This window comes from Lepidochelys kempii, chromosome 24 (assembly GCF_965140265.1).
Source record: "Lepidochelys kempii isolate rLepKem1 chromosome 24, rLepKem1.hap2, whole genome shotgun sequence".
NCBI classification, from domain to species: Eukaryota; Metazoa; Chordata; order Testudines; family Cheloniidae; genus Lepidochelys; species Lepidochelys kempii.
The window spans coordinates 811,144-830,587 of NC_133279.1; the positions used below are offsets into that span (position 1 = coordinate 811,144).

The window sequence follows — 19,444 nt, forward strand, 5'->3', positions numbered from 1 at the left end:
GTGGTGAGGTACCGAGCTCCTCCCAGCTTGTCTAGGAGCTCGTCCGGCCTGGACATGGGGTAGGCATCAGATACAGTGATGGCATTGAGCTTCCAATAGTCCACACAGAACTGGATCGACCCGTCCCTTTTGGGGACCAGCACCACCAGTGAGGCCCAAGGGCTGGCAGATGGCTGGATCACCCCCAAAGCCAGCATGTCCCGGACCTCTCTTTCCAGGTCCTAAGCAGTTTTCTCTGTGACTCGGAAGGGGGAGCATCTTATCGGCGGGTGCGACCCCGTCTGCACCCGGTGGACAGTCAGATTAGTGCGTCCAGGCTGGCTGGAAAACAGCTGTCGGTACGGATGCAGCACCCCCCTGACCTCAGCTTGCTGGGCAGGGGTTAGCTGATCCGAGAGGGGAATTGTTTCCAGGGGGGAACCAGCTCTGGTCCCAGGGAATAGATCTACTAAAGGGTCATCTCCCTGCTCCTCCCACTGTCCACACACGGCCAACACCACATTCCCCCTGGCATAATATGGCTTCATCATATTTACATGGTACACCCGGCGGTGGTGCGCCCGGTTCGACAGCTCCACCACATAGTTTACCTCGTTTAGCTGCTTGACAACCTTGAAAGGGCCCTTCCAGGCGGCCTGTAGTTTGTTCTTTCTCACAGGGATGAGAACCATCACTGGATCCTTGTGTGGTCCTACAAGGCCTTCTGCTTCCTCTAGGCTCTGGCTAAATTCTCCCTGGCCAGGCCCATGAGTTCCGCCAGTCTCTCTCGGAAGATCAGGACATACTCCACCACTGACTCTCCATCGGGAGTGGCCTTCCCCTCCCACTCGTCTCTCATCAGGTCCAGGGGGCCCCTCACCCTCCTGCCATATAACAGTTCGAAAGGCGAAAATCCGGTAGACTCCTGGGGCACCTCCCTGTACGCGAACAGCAGGTGAGGTAAGTACTTGTCCCAGTCCTGCGGGTGCTGGTTCATAAAGGTTTTCAGCATCATCTTTAGCGTCCCGTTGAACCTCTCCACCAGCCCATTGGACTGGGGGTGATAAGCTGAGGCCCAGTCGTGCCGGACCCCACATTTCTCCCACAAGCACCGGAGCAGGGCCGACATGAAGTTGGAGCCTTGGTCTGTCAAGACTTCCTTGGGGAACCCCACTCGGCTGAAAATGGTCAGGAGCGCATCGGCCACGGTGTCGGCTTCAATGGAAGCTAAGGGCACTGCCTCGGGGTAGCGGGTGGCGAAATCTACCACCACCAGAATGTATTTCTTCCCCGACCGGGTCGTCCTGCTGAGAGGCCCCACGATGTCCATGGCCACCTTCTGGAAAGGCTCCTCTATGATGGGCAAAGGTCTCAAAGCCGCTTTCCCCTTGTCCCGGGCCTTCCCCACCCTCTGACAGGGGTCACAGCATCGGCAATACTGCCGGACCGTGGTAAAGACCCCGGGCCAGTAAAAGTTCTGTAGCAACCTCTGCCGGGTGCGCCGGATTCCCTGGTGCCCTGCGAGGGGGATGTCGTGGGCCAGGTACAGGAGCCTGCGGCGATACTTCTGGGGGACCCCCAGCTGCCTCCTGATCCCACAGGACTCTACTTCCCTTGTGGGAGCCCATTCTCGGTACAGGAACCCCTTCTCCCACAGGAACCTCTCCTGGCAGCCTCTCCTCATGGTCCACCCCACACTGAGGTCGGCCAGGTCCCTGAGCTTCCGCAAGGAGGGATCTTTCCTCAACTCGGTCTGGAACTCAGTGGCTGGGGAAGGGATGGGGCCCAGTTCCTTATCGCTGGCCAGGTCTGAGGCCTCTGCCTCTCTGAGCCGTGCCCCTCGGCGCTCCCTCCCCACCAGGGTAGGGTCCTGCGCCTCCGGTGTGGTACCCTCCCCAAGGTCAGGGCACAGTGCCCCTCGCCAGCTCTGGCTACGCGTCACAACCAGGGCGGTCTGGGGCTTGCTTGGCCAGTCCTCTAGGTCTCCCCCCATCAAAACCTCAGTGGGCAAATGGTGGTGCACCCCCACATCCTTGGGGCCCTCCTTGGCCCCCCATTTCAGGTGTACCCTTGCCACGGGCACCTTGAATGGGGTCCCGCCCACCCCCATCAGGGTCAGGTAGGTGTTGGGCACCACCCGATCTGGGGCCACCACCTCAGGCCGGGCCAGCGTCACCTCCGCGCCCATATCCCAGTATCCATTGACCTTCCTCCCATCCACCTCCAGGGGAACAAGGCACTCTCTCCGCAGGGACAGCCCCGCGCCCACCCTGTAAACCAAGAACCTTGAGTCCGGGCATCCAACCGCCGAGAGGAGCTGGCCTGGGGCCCTCCCCTTCCTGAGCAGTTGATAAGCTGCCAGCCCCCCTTGCCTGGGAAGCCTGCCCCTCATCTGGCTGGGTCCCTACCCAGTTAACTCTGTGTGGGTTTGGTCTGCTCAGTCTGTCCCTGAGCTTGGGGCACCTCTGGCCACAGTAATAGCAGCCAATGTCCCGTTGGTCTCCTCAAGCCGGTTGATTGGCCCTGACGCCGGATGTTCCCCTTGGGAAGGGGTTCTCCATATTTCCCTGCTGGGAGGTCCCATGGTGACTCTCTGCATCATGGGGGCCTGTTCCTTTGGGACTCCTCCTTGCCACCCTGTCCGGCTCGTCACAAACTCATTGGCCAGCCGCCCTGCATGTCACGGTTTCTCTAGCTTTTCATCCACCAACCATAGCCTCAGGTCGGATGGGCACTGCTCATACAGTTGCTCTAGTATGATCAGTTTAACCAGGTCTTCTTCCGTCTGGGCCCCCTCTGCCCACTTGGTGGCATATCTCTCCATGCGGACGGCTAGTTGCAGATAGGCGGCCCCAGGGGTTTTATGCTGACTCCGGAAACTTTCCCGATACATCTCAGGAGTCGGCCCAAACTCATGTAGCAAGGCCTTTTTGAGTAGTTCGTAGTCCCCTTTCTCCGTCCCTTCCAGTCGGTGGTACAATGCCACGGCCTTGGGGGTCCAGTAAGGGGGTGAGAGACTGGAGCCTGTCTGCAGGATCAACCTGGTGCAGCTCGCAGGCCGTCTCAAAGGCATTCAGGAAGTCATCCATGTCCTCCCTCTCCTTACACTGGACCAGGAGGCACTTATCAACGCTCCGTGCCGTCCTGGGTCCCCCATCACTCACCGCAGCCAGGGGCTCGCTGCTCCTCAGCCTGGCCAGCTCCAGTTCATGCTGTCTCTGCTTCTCTTCATGCTGCCTCTGTTTCTCCTTCTCCTCCAGCTCATGCTGATGCTGCTTTTCCCGCTCCTCCTGCAGTTCCCGCTGCCTGAGCTCCAACTCTCTGTTTTAGCTCCTTCTCCCAGTGCAGCCCCCTCAGCTCCAGCGATGGGGAGCTCTGCCAGGAGGGTCCCCTGCTGGCCGCAGGGGTCACAATGCCCTCAGTATCCACTGGGCTCCTCCCGGCCCTTCCCCTAGGCATAGGTCGGAGGGGTCTCGGGAAGCCCTCAGCAGCCACCTGTTTGCTCCCCGCTGGGACAGACACCGGTGTCCGCACTGCATCTGCCAGGCTGCTTCCCTCAGAGACAGGGATTGGTTCGTTCGAGGATCTCCCTCCTCCAGCTGGGCAATCAGCTGTTCTTGGGTCTGCGTATTGGGAGGCTCACCACTCTGCCTGCACAGCTCCACCAGGTCACTCTTAAGGCATTTGCTATGCATCTCCCTGCTGGCCACTCTCAGGCCTGTGTGCTCTCAGCTCCCCACGGACTCCAGGGAGAACCCCGAGGGTGCCAGCTCTTCTCGAGGTCACCACCTCTTTGCCAGGGTCGAGCTGCAGACTCCTCCGCCCCTGGGACCACTCGCTGCAATCCCCCGGGGGACCCTGTTACTGCAAAAGTCCTTCTCTCTGGTCACACACTCCCAAGGGTTAACCGCTCCCTGAAACCGTCTCTGAATCTTCAGCATGCCTGGTCCCCGTCAATCCCCCTTCATTTTACTGCTCCCCAGTCACTTACTGCTGGAAGCGCTGTCCATGGGGTGCAGTAGATCCCATGGCTGCCGCCAGTTGTCACGGAGTGTGGGGGAGTCCAGGCCCTGCACCCCTCTTCCTGGGATTCACCGCAAGACTCAGCCAGCCAGTAAAACAGAAGGTTTATTGGACCACAGGAACACAGTCCAAAACAGAGCTTGTGGGTACAACCAGGACCCCTCAGTCATAATCCTTCTGGGGGAGCAGGGAGCTTAGACCCCAGCATTGGGGTTCCCTGCGTTCGACCACCCAGCCCAAAACTGAAACCAAACTCCCCTCCCCCCCCCAGTCTCACTCCTCCTCTCCCCGGCTCCCTCCTCCAGCCTTTGTCCAGTTTCCCAGGCAAAGGTGTCATCTGGGTCCAACCCCTCCCAGCTCCAGTTACAGGCTCGGGTCTCCTCACTCCAGTGGAGTCACCCCCGGCTCTCCCATCCTCCGTGCAGACAATCCCAGCGGAACTAGACGACATTCCCCGGTCAATCCACCCTGCTCCATCATAGGGCGTCCATAGCTCCTAGCTCTGGGGGCCACCCCCTGGCCTGCGGGGCGCTGGGAGAACAGGGCATGGGCGAGCTTGAGGGTGATGGAGAGTCTGCCCCCAGGGGGAAGTTGCCCAGAGGCAGAGGGGCCCCCCCAAGCCTGCCCCAGAGGTCGTGGTGCATGTATGGGGAAGGGGTGCCCCCTTGGGAATAGAGACAGTCCCCCACTCCCGGGGATCCCCCAGCCCTCCAAGCCCAGGCTGCCTGGCCAGTGCTTGAGCCACTGCGCCACCTAGTGGAGCATTGGGGTAACCACCGGGGGAATTTTGGGGTCTTGGCTCCAGCAAGCAGCCAGGCCAACCCCAGCCCCCCGGCCAGGAGAGACCTGGGCAGGCCAATGGCACCAGCTCAGAGCGCTCCCCCCGCTGGCCTGCCCTGACGGGAGGAGGCATTAGAAATTTGTTTCTGGGTCTGGGCCTTGCCACAGCGCCCCACAGGGCGGGAGGGGTGGCATTATATGGAGTATATGTCATATATAATGTCATATAATATCAGGGTTGGAAGGGACCTCAGGAGGTCATCTAGTCCAACCCCCTGCTCAAAGCAGGGCCAATCCCCAATTTTTGCCCCAGATCCCTAAATGGCCCCCTCAAGGATTGAACTCACAACCCTAGGTTTAGCAGGCCAATGCTCAAACCACTGAGCTATCCCTCCCCGCTAGTTCCAGAGCATTGCCTGGTGACTCTGTGACACCCTGCAGCACCCCAAGGCTGAGGGGAACCCCCCTGAAGCCTCCATTAAGCCACATGGGGAAGGGATCTGACCCCCTGGAGGCCTCCTGGGGTCACGAGAGCACCACATGCCCCCCAAGGGAGAGCCAGCCCCAGGATGGGCAGCTTGGGATCTGCCCTGGGCACTGCCTGGGCCCTGGCCTGCACGACATGCCACTCCCGGGGCACAGAGAATTCACGCTGGAGCAGAAGGCGTTAACTCAGGCAGCTCCCAGACTCTTTATTAGACAGTTTGCAGATGATCTAAAGCAGGTTCAGAAGCAGCCAGCGCCCCAGAGGAAGGGGGAGCCCCCACCAGGGAGTCCCTCCCCACACAGCCAGGCAGCGTCCCTGTGAATGGCTCTGGCGGTGCCGAATCTCCCAGGACAAGTTCCGGCACGCACCCACTCTCACCTGTGCTCCCTGCCCAGACGCAGCCGCTCCCCTGGGGTGCGCCCAGCCACACCCAGTGTTCGGAGTCCCCAGCACCCAGGGGCTCTCGGGGCCCAATTCCCAGGGGATTGGCAGGTCCAGCCGAGGGGATGGCGCCCTGGCAGGGTGTGGGCAGGCGAGGGGCTTTGGGCAAAGACCCAGGAACAGCGTCCACAGCACAGACCGTAACAGGCCAAGACTCCAGCAGCCCATGGCAAGTTCTGATCCAGCTCTGCAGCGTCCCCGAGCTGGCGGGCAGGGCACCTCCGTGAGGGAGGCGGGAGGAGCCCAGAAAGAGATCCCAGCGCTTGGGACCTTTCAGAGTCAGCGACGGAGGGGACATGGGGGGCCATGCCAGCGACGCAGGGACCAGGAACCCTGAGTCCAACAGGCAGCGACGGACGGGAGGTTCCTGAGGCCAGGCAGCCCACACACAGGGAGCAGTATCCGTCTCACGCTAGATGTCCTGGAGATGCCCAGCGGGGGGTGGGGGAGCTGGCCTGGGGGAGGGAGGAAAGAGGAAATGTGAAACAGATAAGTGGTGGGGGGGGGCGGTGTCTGCCTTAGTCACCCCCAAAAAGTCCCAGCTCAGCCCACCCCCTAGTGCCAGCGAGCGAGACGCCCCCGGAGCCATGTCTGCAGCCAGCACTCACCTGGAGGGCAGCACCATGACATGGGGGACGTAGGAGGGCACAGGGGACAGCTCAGGCCTGGAGATGAGGGGCCCAGTGGGGTCCGAGGGCAGCAGCCTCCTGGGCAGGGGTGGCTTGGCAGGGCCTGGAGGCTGCGGAGAGACACCAGGGCGAGTTACTGAGGAGGGCCCATGTCCTGGGGCCCCGTGCAGGCCCCCCACCCCCCGCCATGCCCTGCACATCCCTCGGGGGGAGACGAGGTCGATCCCCCCCACCCCACACGGGCAGCCTGGCACCTGCTTGGCCCCACAGCCAGACGTCCCTCCCCACACACAGACCGCGCCACCGTCACCATCACCCCGCGTGGCGCCCGCCGGCGCCGTTACCTGAGTGCCTTTCAGCACAGGGTCTGCAGGCAGCGGGCGCGTGGGGGGGGGCGGCCTGTCCCGCAGCAAGGCCTGGGCAGAGAGACAATGAAACAAACACAGCGCCCCACGCTGGCGGCTGCTGGGGGTCCGCACAGACCCCTGGGGAGGAGGCAGGTCCTGCCTGCCCCAGCTGGGGGGAGATGTGAGCCCAGCACTGGGTCGGGGCTCCAGGGACAGAGTGGGGCCAGGGCTGCCCTGCGGGGAGACCAACGCCATGGGCTGGAGCTTCAATCTCCCCACCCAGGGGCAGCCCCAAGGGAAGGAGCTGCAATGCCAGGGGGCCCGTGGGAGCTGCCAGCCTAATGCACCACCCGTGGCCAGGCATGAGAGCCTAGGGCAGGGCGCGCGGGGCCCCTGGGCGGGGGTGTGTGGGTCAGGCTTGGGGGAGACTTTGGGGCAAAGGCCACACGTTGGGTGCTTGCTCCGTCCCATGGCAGCACCCAGGACCCCACAGCCCGGCACAGGGGGTTCCTGGCCCATGGGGCTACACCCCGCCCCCACATTGGGGTTGGGGAAGAGAGACTTATGGGTGACGTGGGGTGGTGGGATGGGGCAGCCCCCCAGACCCTGCGGGCGCCAGTTTCACACTCAGGCCCTGCTCTCCGCTGCTGCTCTGACCCCATCACCCCCCCGTGCACGGGAGGGGAGGCAGAGCCAAGCCCTGGAGCCCAGCCACGTGGGGGCAGAGACCCGGTCAGCCGGGTGCCCGCTGGGAGGACATGCAGTGACAGGCATGCAGGAGCCTCTGCGGGGGGGTTAGAACAGCTGCTGCCCTGGGCCCCCATCCGCGCCGGGCAGGGCCCAAGGACGTTACCTGGGATTCCTTGGGAAGCGGGTCAGGCGGGAGAGGCTTGGAAGGCGGGTCGGGCCTGGCCCAGCCGTGGGGAAGGGGCTGCAGAGAGAAGAGGAGGAGAAAGCGGCAGCCGGGGGGGCGGGGTTGTCAGTGAGATGGGCAGGGGGGTGTAAGAGAGACCAGGATGGGGGGGGTAGGAGATGGGCCGGGGGACCATGCAGGCGGGGGTCAGTCGGTCAGTCAGTGGCCATGCAGCATGCGGAGAGTCAACGCACAGGACAGACGCCCGCCCGCCTGCCCACGACCCCCAAGGCAGAGCAGATTGCCCCCCCCCCACCCCCCACCTCCAGCGCAGGCTCCACTCGCAAGGACCCCCCCAAGATCCCAAGAGGCCGCAGCCCATGGACAGGAGCCCCCCACACCAGCGTCAGGGGGCCCTGGGCTGAGGCACTGCCCTGTACCAGGCTGCTCCCCGGGCGGGAGGCCCTTTCCTTTTGGGGGGATGCACAGCACATGATGGCTTCAGGCCTGGTCCCCACTCCTTGGGGGCCGATCCCTCCCCTCACACTGGGGCTGGCCCAAGGCTCCACATAGCAATCGGACCCCACCACCCGAGAGCCCCTCGCCCAGCGGCATCCACTGCCCACTCCCCTCCCTCCCTCCCTCCGCCTGGCAGCGTCGGAGGGGGCGTAGTGCCGGGATCCGCATCCCAAGCCTTGTGGCCGGGCCAAGAATGGTCAGCAAGCGAAGTCCTGCTGTATCCCTAACCCACAGATCACCTCCAGCCCCACAGCAGCCCTATACTGGGGCCAGCAACTCCTGCTGCCCCCCCATCCCGCTCCCCGCGGCACGCCCCCCGCCCCACTCCATCACCGCCCCGGGGCCAGCCCCGACGGCCAGGGGAGAGCGCCCCCTGCTGGCCCCCGCCCCCCATCACCGCCCCGGGGCCAGCCCCGACAGCCAGGGGAGAGCACCCCCTGCTGCCCCCCGCCCCCCCATCACCACCCCGGGGCCAGCCCCGACAGCCAGGGGAGAGCACCCCCTGCTGCCCCCCGCCCCACTCCATCACCGCCCCGGGGCCAGCCCCGACAGCCAGGGGAGAGCACCCCCTGCTGCCCCCCGCCCCCCATCACCGCCCCGGGGCCAGCCCCGACAGCCAGGGGAGAGCACCCCCTGCTGCCCCCCGCCCCCCCATCACCGCCCCGGGGCCAGCCCCGACGGCCAGGGGAGAGCGCCCCCTGCTGCCCCCCGCCCCCCATCACCGCCCCGGGGCCAGCCCCGACGGCCAGGGGAGAGCACCCCCTGCTGCCCCCCGCCCCACTCCATCACCGCCCCGGGGCCAGCCCCGACGGCCAGGGGAGAGCGCCCCCTGCTGCCCCCCGCCCCCCCATCACCGCCCCGGGGCCAGCCCCGACGGCCAGGGGAGAGCGCCCCCTGCTGCCCCCCGCCCCCCATCACCGCCCCGGGGCCAGCCCCGACGGCCAGGGGAGAGCGCCCCCTGCTGCCCCCCATCACCGCCCCGGGGCCAGCCCCGACGGCCAGGGGAGAGCGCCCCCTGCTGCCCCCCGCCCCCCATCACCGCCCCGGGGCCAGCCCCGACGGCCAGGGGAGAGCGCCCCCTGCTGCCCCCCGCCCCCCATCACCGCCCTGGGGCCAGCCCTGACGGCCAGGGGAGAGCGCCCCCTGCTGGCCCCGCCCCACGGCGCAGGGTGTGACTTGCCGCGCTGGTGCGAGGGGCAGCTGAAGTGGCACCGCCGTTCCCCACACCCCCCCCGGCCGCAGCCCGAACGCCCAGCGCAGCCCGGCATGCGCAGGGCTGACACGCTGCCCGGAGGGAGCTCACCGCATACACGCAGGCATGAAATGCAACCACTCGGCTGCTCATTCTGGGGGGGGTTAGACCTCCCGTTCCCCCCCCCGGCCGTGTCGGGAGCCCGACTCTCCCAAGTGCCCCCCAGGGCCAGCATGGCCCGGGGAGACCCCCTACTTGAGCACCTGCCGTCCGCCAGAGGGGCTGTCTTGGTAACGGTGGCAGACCCCATCCCCGGGCCATGGCATTGTCCATGGCGACGGGACCCCGGCCCCACAGCCCATCCCCCGTGGCCCCCCACCCCAGCCCTGGTGCCCCAGCAGGCATGAGCAAAGGCCTGTGGGGCCCCAGGGAGGGCGGGGGGCACCCCGGGGTGGGGTGGGGGGCACTATGCTGACTCCACCCTGGCACTCACCTTACTGGTGGGCATCACCTGCAGCTCGGTGCTCTGGGGCCGCGGGTGCCCGGGCTGGGGCTGGTTGGAGCCTGGCGGCCCCGGCTGAGAGATCCTGGGGAGGGAACATGTCTCAGCCGCCCCCAGGGCAGGGTCCCCCCACTTCACACATATCCCCGCCCCCAGGGTTAACCCTTCAGCCGCCCATTCCCTGCCATGGGGGGGAGGGGCAAGGCTGCACACACAGGGGTGGGTCAGTGGATTGCCCGGGGGTGGAAGTCAGGACTCCTGGGTTCAATTCCCGGCTGTGGTCCTGACCCCTCTCTGGGCAGGGTGGGGCTGGGAGCCGGCGGAGGCGTCCAAGTCTCTGGCCAGGCTGGAGCCAGGTTCCAAGCTATGCAGGGCGGGCATCAGCACCCACCCCAACCAGGGCAGCCCCAGGCGGTCCCCAGGAGTGCCCAGCCCTCGTGTCCCCAATTCCCCAGCCCAGGGGCAGGCAGGACCCCCACAGGAGAGCAGGGCGTCATCTCCCTGGGGCAAGCTGCCCCCAGCATGGCAGGCCCATGGTGACCAGCCACCCCACTGCGTGTGCTGCTGTGGCCACACCCCCAACCTCCTTGGGGGGCCGATCCCCAGCCCCCGGCCAGCCCCCCACGCTCCCAACTGCCAGGCCCCACGGAGCTGGGCATGGGAGACTGGACAGTGCTCAGCGACCAGCAGAGACAGAGGGATTCCCTGTTCAGAGCCTGGGGGGCAGGGGACGGACAGATGGACACAACCCTCTGGGCAAGTGACTCAGAGCCCCCCCTACAGTGAGGGGAACCCATGACGCTCCCCCCTCTATCCACCGGGGCCCGTGGGGCACGGCACGGCCATGGGGAAATGCCAAGTGAGCCCAGCGTCCAGCCCTCCGCAGCGACGTTACCCGTTCGGGTCGGCCGAGACGCCTGCGCTGAGCAATTGCGCCTGGGTGCTGCAGGGAGAACAGAGTCAGGGTCGCAGCCCGGGCCCAGAGCGTACCCATGGGCCCCGTGGGGAAGCTCTGCCCAGAGCACGTTACCTGTACTGGCAGCTGGTGCCCTTGCCTAGCTGGCAGAGGTGCCGGTGCAGGCCGGCACGCTTGGCGTAGCAAAGCCCCAGAGCGAGGGCCAGGATCAGGGCGGCCAGGATCAGCAGGGTGGTGGGGAGCGCGCTGCCCCCTGGCAGGAGAACAGCCGGTTAGTGTCCCTGGCAGCAAAGCCCCCCACCCCCACCGGCGCACAAAGCCCCATTCTTCTCAAGCCCCACGCAGCTGGGGGGGGGCCCTGCATGCACCGTGTGTGCCTGGCTTGGCCCTCTGGTGCCACCAACCCCACCCCAGGGGAGCCAGGTCTGAGGCCCTGCCCCGCCCTGCCGGACGCCTGGGTTCCAACCTCGTCAGTGTCAGAAACACCGCAATAAGCCCTGCCCCCCATGCCCTGCCCTGCCCTCCCCCAGCCCCCTCACCTTGCTCCAGGCCCCCGGGGCCACTGTCCACGCTGCCCCCGGCCCCCGGGCTGTTGCAGGCGGGGGCAGCCCAGCCCGCCTCACAGTGGCAGTGACCCTTGTTGTTGCAGACCTGAGGGGAGACATGGAGCCTCCTCACTGACAGGCTCTCAGCAAAGGGACAGCACAGTCCCCCCCCGTCCACCCCGACCTGCTGCCCCGCTCACCCCGTGCCCGTGGCATTTGCTCCGACACTCCTGCACCCCCAGCTCGGAGACGTCCCGGCACTGGCCACTGCTGCACACCTGCCCAGAGAGAGGGGGAATCAAGAGAGAGAAGGGGGGGTCCTGGCCCAGCAACCCCCTCCCCACTTGGCTCCTGCACCTGCTCCTTCCCTGTGCCCCAGGGCGCCCCCCCAGCTCACCTTCCCAGGGCCACAGGCCGTGCCTGGCAGTACCATGGCCAGGTCGCTCACATCCTCGCGCGGGGGCAGAGGGGTCCCGCGGCAACCGGGTGCTGCCCCATCCTGCCGTGCGCCCTGGGCTCTGCCCCCCTGGCACTGCAGCCTCCCGCAGCCAGCGTCCCTGCACGGGCAGACAGGGGTCAGGAGGATGGACCGACAGGGTGGGGGGCAGGAGACAGATGGGTGGTGTACGGGGGCACTCACTGCTGGGCACAGGGGACGTAGGTGCTGTTGGGGTGCTGCCCGCAGTGCCCGTGCTCATCCCCCCTGGCGTTCAGGGAGGCCATGCAGACGTCGGAGACGGGGCCCGAACCTGCATGGGACAGAGAACCGTGATCACCACCGGGGGCCTCGGCACCCACACAGCTCCCTAGCCCCCCTGGGGTGCTGATTCCCAGCAGCCCTCCAGAGCCCCCCCAGCTGTGCACTCCCCCACTCAGCTCCACGGCACCCCGTCCTCCCCTCCCACAGACCCCTGCCCCTTACCTGGGCCCCACAGCTCCTGGCACTGGCCCTGGTAGGTGGTGCAGGTCCCCCCGTAGCAGTAGGCCTGGCCTCCGGCGCAGGGTTGCCCATCCTGCAGGTACGTGTTGCGGGGGCAGCGTGGGGACAGCCCGTCGCAGAACTCAGGGAGGTCGCATTCACCACGGGGCTCCCGGCACAGGGAGCCGGCCCCTCGCAGCTGGGGATCAGAGAGCATCAGAACGGCAGGGGTGGGGGGCCTGCCCTGAGGGACGAGGGGGACCCCTGGCACACCAAAGGGCCCAAGCTGGGGGCACAGCGCCAACCCCACAGAGCGGTGAGCCCCCCTTGCAGTAAAACCAGCTGTCGTGTGGGACGGTGCCCAAAGCCTGAGTAAACCCAACAGCTCCCGCCAGGTCTGTCTGTGACCCGTCCGCAACGGCCGTTCCTGAGCACCTGCTCCAGGGGCTCCCGAGCCGTTTAACGGTTTGCTCCAGGCTCTTTCCAGCCAGCGAGGTCAGTAACGCCCTGGGCCCCACGTTTGCCCTCTCCGCCCTCTGGGGGCTCTCGACAAGAAACACCAGTGGGTCTGTGATTGCTTCAGCTCGTTCTGGCAGCAGCCTGGGCCGCATCATATCAGCCTGCCCCGGGATTCCAGCGATCGTAGCCCGTTACATAGAACCCCGCTGTTAATATTATTGTGCCGACATTTGGTCCTTGCACCCCCAGAAAGTGAATACGTGGAGCCCAGGACTGGGGTAGCAGGGGCTGTGGGTCAGGAGTGAGGGGCACTGGCAGAGCTTGGGGGGGAGCCCAGGGCTGGGGTAGCAGGGGGCTGTGGGTCAGGAGTGAGGGGCACCGGCAGGGCCCTTCCCACTCACCTTGCAGTCCTGGCAGCAGGTATCCCCCTTGGCGCACTCAGCTCCGGTGGCCAGCTGGCAGGTGCTGGCATTGCAGCAGGGGTCAGCGCACTCCTGTGGGGCAGAGGGGCAGCAGTGAGCGGGGCCCTGGGGTCGGCGGGGGGGAGCTGTCATGGAGTCCCCGGGTGATGCTCTGGAACTGCTCCCCATGAAGCTGTGACGAAGTGGGACTGTTCTTAATGTTTCCTCCGAATAGTGTGGGGTGCCTCAGTTTCCCCTAGGCAGTTCTTAAGTATCTAGGTGGTGGGGTAAGGGTGTATGATCCTTGCAGAGCCCTAGAGGGCAGGTGTGCGCAGGGGTCTGGACACAGAGTCTGGACACAGACTCACTGTGGGAAGCGCACGGAGGGGCAGAGGAGGCTGAATGCTCTGAGGTCAGACCGGGAAGGTGGAAGCTGTGTGAGCTGTGTGTCCTGAAGACAGGCTGCTCACAGAAAGGAGACTGCCCCAGAGTCCTGACTGGCTTCATGGGGAGCAGTTCCAGAGCATCGCCCAGGGACTCCGTGACAACTGGTGGCAGCGGTGGGATGTACTGCACCCCGTGGATGGCGCTTCCTGCAGTAAGTGACTGGGGAGCAGTAACACGAAGGGGGATCGCTGAGGACCAGGCCTGCTGAAGGCTCAGAGAGGAGCGGTTTCGGGGGGTGGTTAACCCCTGGGAGTGTGTGACCAGCGAGAAGGACTGTGCAGTAATGGGGTCCCCCTGGGGACTGCGGGTAGCAGTTTCAGGGGCGGAGGAGCCTGCGGCTTGGCCCTGGGAGAGAGAAGGACTTTTGCAGTAACAGGGTTCCCCTGGGGATTGCAGCGAGCGGTCCAAGGGGTGGTCTGCCGCTCGACTCTGGCAAAGAGGGGGTGACCTTGAGAAGGGCTGGCACACTAGGGGTTCTCCCTGGAAACCGTGGGGAGCTGAGAGTACACAGGCCTGTGAGTACACAACAACTTGGGAAGAGCGAAGTGATGGCCTGTCACCATCTCCTTAAGAAGGACATTGTAACCCTGTGCAGAAAGGAAGGGTTGCGCATTGGAAAGTTCACCAAAGCAGAGTTAATCGTGCAGCTGGAGGAGGATGACCACCCTAAGGAACAGATTCCTGACCCCAAATGGGGCTATTGCAGGATCTGGGAGCAGGGAACTCCCTGGAGTGGGAGCCAGGCATGCCCAAGACTCCAGTCCCCAACCAGACGAGGGTCTTCACGATCGGGTTCCCCATCCGGGGATCGGAGATGGATGGGATTGGAGCTGAGTCCGAGAGAGCAAGAGGACTGTGAGAGACAGCGAGAGCCCGAGAAAGAGCTGCAGCAGCAGCATGAACTGGCGGTGGGGAAGTGGAGAGGCCTAGGGGACCCCCCAGGGGTGAGTGGGGATAGACCCCGGGGGCCCAGTTCCGCAGGGAACCTCGAGACTAAATTGTTGCCCCTGGTTAAGGGGGGGGGGATGTGGATGCTCACCTCACTGCCTTTGAGCAGGCTGGCGATTTGAACCAGGGGGACCCTGCGGAAAAGCCCCGGTGTCTAGTTCCCTTGCTGGGTCCCAAGACCATAGACTCCATCAGCCCGATGTGTGGGGAGGTGGACAGGCTCCCACTCCTGACCCCAACCTATATGTGTGACGAAGTGGGACTGTTCTTAATGTTTCCTCTGAATAGTGTGGGGGTGCCTCAGTTTCCCCTAGGCAGTTCTTAAGTATCTAGGTGGTGGGGTAAGGGTGTATGATCATTGCAGAGCCCTAGAGGGCAGGTGTGCGCAGAAGTCTGGACACAGAGAATGGCCGACACCCTGTTTCCTGGCAACTGATGGCCTGGGCCCTTCCCCCCTGCAAGGTGAGAGCTAAAGGGTTGGAGAACAAAGGAATCAGGTGACCTCCTGGCCCCGGAAAGGAACAAAGCCCAGAGGAGGAGGGGCTGGAGGGAGTTTCAGTTTGGGGCTGGCTGGGACATGGAGTGAAGGGCAGATGTTGTTGTCTGGCTCACTGCCCCCCAAAATGGACCCTGCTGAGGGGTCCTGTTCTCTGCACCTGCAAGCTCTGTTTTAGACCATGTTCCTCTCATCTAATAAACCTCTGTTTTACTGGCTGGCTGAGAGTCACGTCTGACTGCGAAGTTGGGGTGCAGGACCCTCTGGCTTCCCCAGGACCCCGCCTGGGTGGACTGGCTGTGGGAAGCGCACGGAGGGGCAGAGGATGCTGAATGCTCCGAGGTCAGACCCAGGAAGGTGGAAGCTGTGTGAGCTGTGTGTCCTGCAGACAGGCTGCTCACAGGAAGGTGACTGCCCAAGGAGGGCACCTGCTTCCTTTGTTCTCCAACCCTTTACTCTCACCTTGCAGGGGGAAGGGCCAGGCCATCAGTTGCCAGGAGACAGAGTGTCAGCCATTTATGTACCCTGGCCCTTTGCTCTGCAACAATTACACCCCCTTATCCCACCCCCTAGAGACTTAAGAACTGCCTAGGGGAAACTGAGGCACCCCTACGGTATTCAGAGGAAACATTAAGAACAGTCCCACATCATCACAGGAGCAGACATCCCCTCATGCACGTGCCCCCTCCCCTCCCCTCTCACCTCCCGCAGGCCGCAGTCGCACGTCTCGTCCTTCTCCACCAGCCGGTTCCCACAGCGCGGGCGCACGGCCAGGCTCTCGGGCTCGGGCACGTTGAAGAGGCACCAGCCCTGGCCCCGGCGCAGGCTCCGCTCCACGTCCTGCTGGCTGCAGCTGCTGAAGCTCAGACCGGGCATCAGCCTGCGGAGGGGAGCCCGTGAGTGCGGGGGGGCAGGGACCGGGGACCCTCCTGCCCCTCGCCCCCCCCATCCCGCGGCACCCCCAGACTCACCCCGTGGGCGGCGCCATGATGCAGCTCCGCTCCTGGTAGGGGCCGACGCAGTCACACTGGCGCCCGGCCCCGTCGTGGCTCATGCCCAGGTTGTGGCCCAGCTGGTGAGCCACGGTGGAGGCCACGACCAGGACGCTGACCGAGTGATCCTGCGCGGAGAGGCCGGGTCAGAGCGGGCTGGGGCAGGGGCAGGGGCAGAGGCAGGGGGAGGGGTTGGGGGAGAGGCAGCTACTGACCACGCTGACCCCGCCCGATCGTGCGGCCGAGCACATGGAGGCCTGGGACGCCATCCCCACCGCCGCCCCCTCCAGCGGGGTCCCCCTGCAAGAGACAGCGAGCGTTAGGGGGCCGGAGCCGAGATCCCAGCCGCACGCCCGGCATCGGACAGGTTCCAGCCTGGCCCCCCCCCGGTCCCCGCACTCACGTGAGCAGCTGGGCGTTGTCGTGCGGGAGCCGGGGCAGCAGCTCCTTCTGCCTCCACTGCAGGAAGCGCTCCAGCGTGGCCTGGGCGCTGGGCCCCACGGCGATGGGGTCCCCCTGGTTCCACACTTCCACAGCCAGCAGCGCCACGCGGATGCCCAGGGGCTGATAGAACTGGGGGGAAGCTGGGGTTAGAGATGCTGGCCGGGCAGCGGGGGCCAGACCAGCCACCGATGGCACCACTGCCCGCACCAGGGCCGTCCAGACTGGGCGTCGGGCTGGGACAGCAGGGGTTGCAGGGCGGGAGGGAGGGGCACTGGATGGGATAACTGGGGCTGTGGGTCAGGAGGAAGACGACACAGAGCTGGGATAACTGGGGCTGTGGGGTGGGAGGGAGGGGAACTGGCAGAGCCGGGGGGGGGGGGAAGAAGAGGGCATCCCAGGGCCACTAGTGACCCACCGTGTCCACCTGGTTGGCGATCTCCAGCATCCGGGTCTGGATCCGTTCCATGTTGGGGTAATTCTGGAACTGCAGGGGGGAGACAAGGTGTCATGGGGGGACGGAGCCACCACAGGGCCCAGGAGAGTGAGGCAGGTCCCCTCGCCCCCCGAGCACAGCCAGGAGTCACTCACCTCTGCATGGTCCACCACCATCACCAACTCCACGAACGGCTGCTCTGGGGCTGCCTCCCGCTTCCCCTGGGGAGAAGAGCGAGCCAGTGAGGGGGGCGGGGGGGGGGCGAACACATGGACACAAGAGCCAGGACCGGGGCGGGGGGGCAGCGGGGGTTGTAACCCGAGGGGTCCCACAGATGAGGGAGGGCAGGAAGCAGTGGCCCAGGCAATAGCTCCCCCCATCCCAGAGACAAACGAGACTTGTCTGGGGTCACAGCTTCCCCCCCCCACCTCCCAATTCCCCTCCCCCACCTACCCTGTGCGTCTCCTGTTCCAGCAGCGGCTGCGTGTGGTTGGGGGGGCCCAGCCCACACTCCCGCCGTCCCAGTCGCATGTCCCGGGGCCTGTAGGCCAGGTGCCTCCCGCGGGGCCCCTGGGGGTCCGGCTCCAGGCCGTAGCTCCTGTTCTCCGAGGCCACGAGGACGCCGCTAGGAGGGGAGGGGGAGACGGGGCGTTAGCTGGGCGGCAGGGACGGGGTTAATCCTCAGGGCGGATCACAAGAGAGGCAGGGGTCAGGAGCTCAGCCAAACCGCAGCCCCTGCTGGGGAGTGGGGTGTCACGGAGTGTGGGGGAGTCCGGGCCCTGCACCCCTCTTGCTGGCTGAGAGTCGCGGTGAATCCCAGGCAGTAACACGGAAGGTTTATTGGACAATAGGAACACAGTCTCAAACAGAGCTTGTGGGTACCCCCAGGACCCCTCAGTCACGTCCTTCTGGGGGAGCAGGGAGCTTAGACCCCAGTCCTGAGGTTCCCTGCGTTCCACCACCCAGCCCCAAACTGAAACTAAACCCACCCAGCAGGTTCCCTCCTGCAGCCTGTGTCCACATTCCCAGGCAGAGGGGTCACCTCCCCGTCCCCCTCCTGGCTCAGGTGACAGGCTCTCAGGTCTCCCAGTGAAACTCCCCTGCCACATTCCCAGGTCAACACCCTGCCCCCCGCCCCCGCTGCATCCCATCTCTCCCCCCTTCGAGACTGAACTGAGCGGGGTCACTCTGACCAATGACCTGGGGAAGTTCAGGGTCCACTATCATGTTGGCACTTCCCTTCACATGGACCACGTCCATGTCAGGAGCCTGCTCCTGCAGGATTATTTCATCTGGTGCAGCCAGGTCAGGGGAGAGGGGTCGGTGTAGATGGTGAAGTGTCGCCCGAAGAGATGGGGCTCTAGTTTCTTGAGGGCCCACACCATGGCCAGGCACTCCTTCTCGATGGCCGTGTAGTGTTGCTCCCGGGGTGGCAACTTCTTGCTCAGGTACACGATGGGGTGTCTCTCCCCCTTTTCATCCTCCTGCATTAACACCGCCCCCAGTCCCGTGTCTGAGTCGTTGGTGAACACCATAAAGGGCTTGTCAAAGTCTGGGTTTGCCAGAATTGGGCCACCGTCCAGAGCCTCTTTCAGCGCCCAGAGACACTCCTGGCACTGCTCGGTCCAGACCACCTTGTCTGGCTTCCCCTTCTTGCATAGCTCAGTGATGGGGGTGGCTATGGCGCTAAAGTGGGGCACAAATCTTCGGTAGTATCCTGCCATCCCAATAAAGGCTTGGACCTGCTTTTTGGTGTGGGGAGCGGGCCAATCTCTGATCACCTCCACCTTAGCTGGTTCCAGATTTAGGAGGCCGCTCCCCACCCGATGGCCCAGGTAAGATACTTCCGCCATCCCCACCTTGCACTTCTCCGCTTTTACAGTCAGCCCAGCCCCCTGGAGTCGGTCCAGCACTTGTCTAACCTGGGACACATGGTCCTCCCAGGTCTGGCTAAAGACACAGATGTCATCAAAATACGCCACGGCAAAACTCTCCATCCCCCTCAGTAGCTGGTCCACCAGGCGCTGGAAGATGGCCGACGCTCCCTTGAGGCCGAAAGGCAGGGTCAGGAACTCATAGAGCCCCAGAGGGGTGATAAAGGCCGATTTCAGCCGGGCATCTGCATCCAGCAGCGCTTGCCAGTAGCCCTTTGTAAGGTCCATGGCGGTAAGGTACGGAGCTCCTCCCAGCTTGTCTAGGAGCTCGTCCGGCCTGGGCATGGGGTAGGCATCAGATACAGTGATGGCATTGAGCATCCGATAGTCCACACAGAACTGGATCGACCCATCCTTTTTGGGGACCAGCACCACCGGCAAGGCCCAAGGGTTGGCAGATGGCTGGATCACCCCCAAAGCCAGCATGTCCTGGACCTCTCTTTCCAGGTCCTGAGCAGTTTTCCCTGTGACTCAGAAGTGGGAGCATCTTATCGGCAGGTGCGACCCTGTCTGCACCCGGTGGACAGTCAGATTAGTGCGTCCAGGCTGGCTGGAAAACACCTGTCGGTAGGGATGCAGCACCCCCCTGACCTCAGCTTGCTGGGCAGGGGTTAGCTGATCCGAGAGGGGAATTGTTTCCAGGGGGGAACCAGCTCTGGTCCCAGGGAATCGATCTACTAAAGGGTCATCTCCCTGCTCCTCCCACTGTCCACGCACGGCCAACACCACATTCCCCCTGGCATAATATGGCTTCATCA

At 64.8% G+C, this 19,444-nt stretch overlaps 1 protein-coding gene across 10 annotated transcripts in view; it reads right to left on the reverse strand.

Moving 5' to 3' along the window:
- Positions 1-5,449: 5,449 nt before the first annotated feature.
- The window catches only part of ADAM15 (ADAM metallopeptidase domain 15), a 30,849-nt gene continuing 16,854 nt past the window's right edge, over positions 5,450-19,444 (reverse strand). Inside the window, exons 6-25 of one of the 10 annotated variants that reach the window (XM_073322880.1) lie at positions 17,206-17,377; positions 16,908-16,973; positions 16,744-16,803; positions 16,279-16,448; positions 16,091-16,175; positions 15,855-16,003; positions 15,586-15,763; positions 12,993-13,085; positions 12,136-12,331; positions 11,854-11,962; positions 11,611-11,770; positions 11,414-11,491; positions 11,208-11,319; positions 10,783-10,921; positions 10,648-10,695; positions 9,744-9,837; positions 7,540-7,617; positions 6,684-6,755; positions 6,319-6,449; positions 6,021-6,165 (exon numbers count right to left, since the gene is read on the reverse strand). In XM_073322880.1, the coding sequence (XP_073178981.1) occupies positions 6,123-6,165; positions 6,319-6,449; positions 6,684-6,755; positions 7,540-7,617; positions 9,744-9,837; positions 10,648-10,695; positions 10,783-10,921; positions 11,208-11,319; positions 11,414-11,491; positions 11,611-11,770; positions 11,854-11,962; positions 12,136-12,331; positions 12,993-13,085; positions 15,586-15,763; positions 15,855-16,003; positions 16,091-16,175; positions 16,279-16,448; positions 16,744-16,803; positions 16,908-16,973; positions 17,206-17,377 (2,233 nt within the window). In that variant the 3' untranslated portion in view covers positions 6,021-6,122. Of the gene's footprint in view, positions 6,166-6,318; positions 6,450-6,683; positions 6,756-7,539; positions 7,618-9,743; positions 9,838-10,647; positions 10,696-10,782; positions 10,922-11,207; positions 11,320-11,413; positions 11,492-11,610; positions 11,771-11,853; positions 11,963-12,135; positions 12,332-12,992; positions 13,086-15,585; positions 15,764-15,854; positions 16,004-16,090; positions 16,176-16,278; positions 16,449-16,734; positions 16,804-16,907; positions 16,974-17,205; positions 17,378-19,444 lie in introns of those variants that run through there. The other 9 variants (XM_073322879.1, XM_073322883.1, XM_073322882.1 and 6 more) reach the window with 9 other exon arrangements.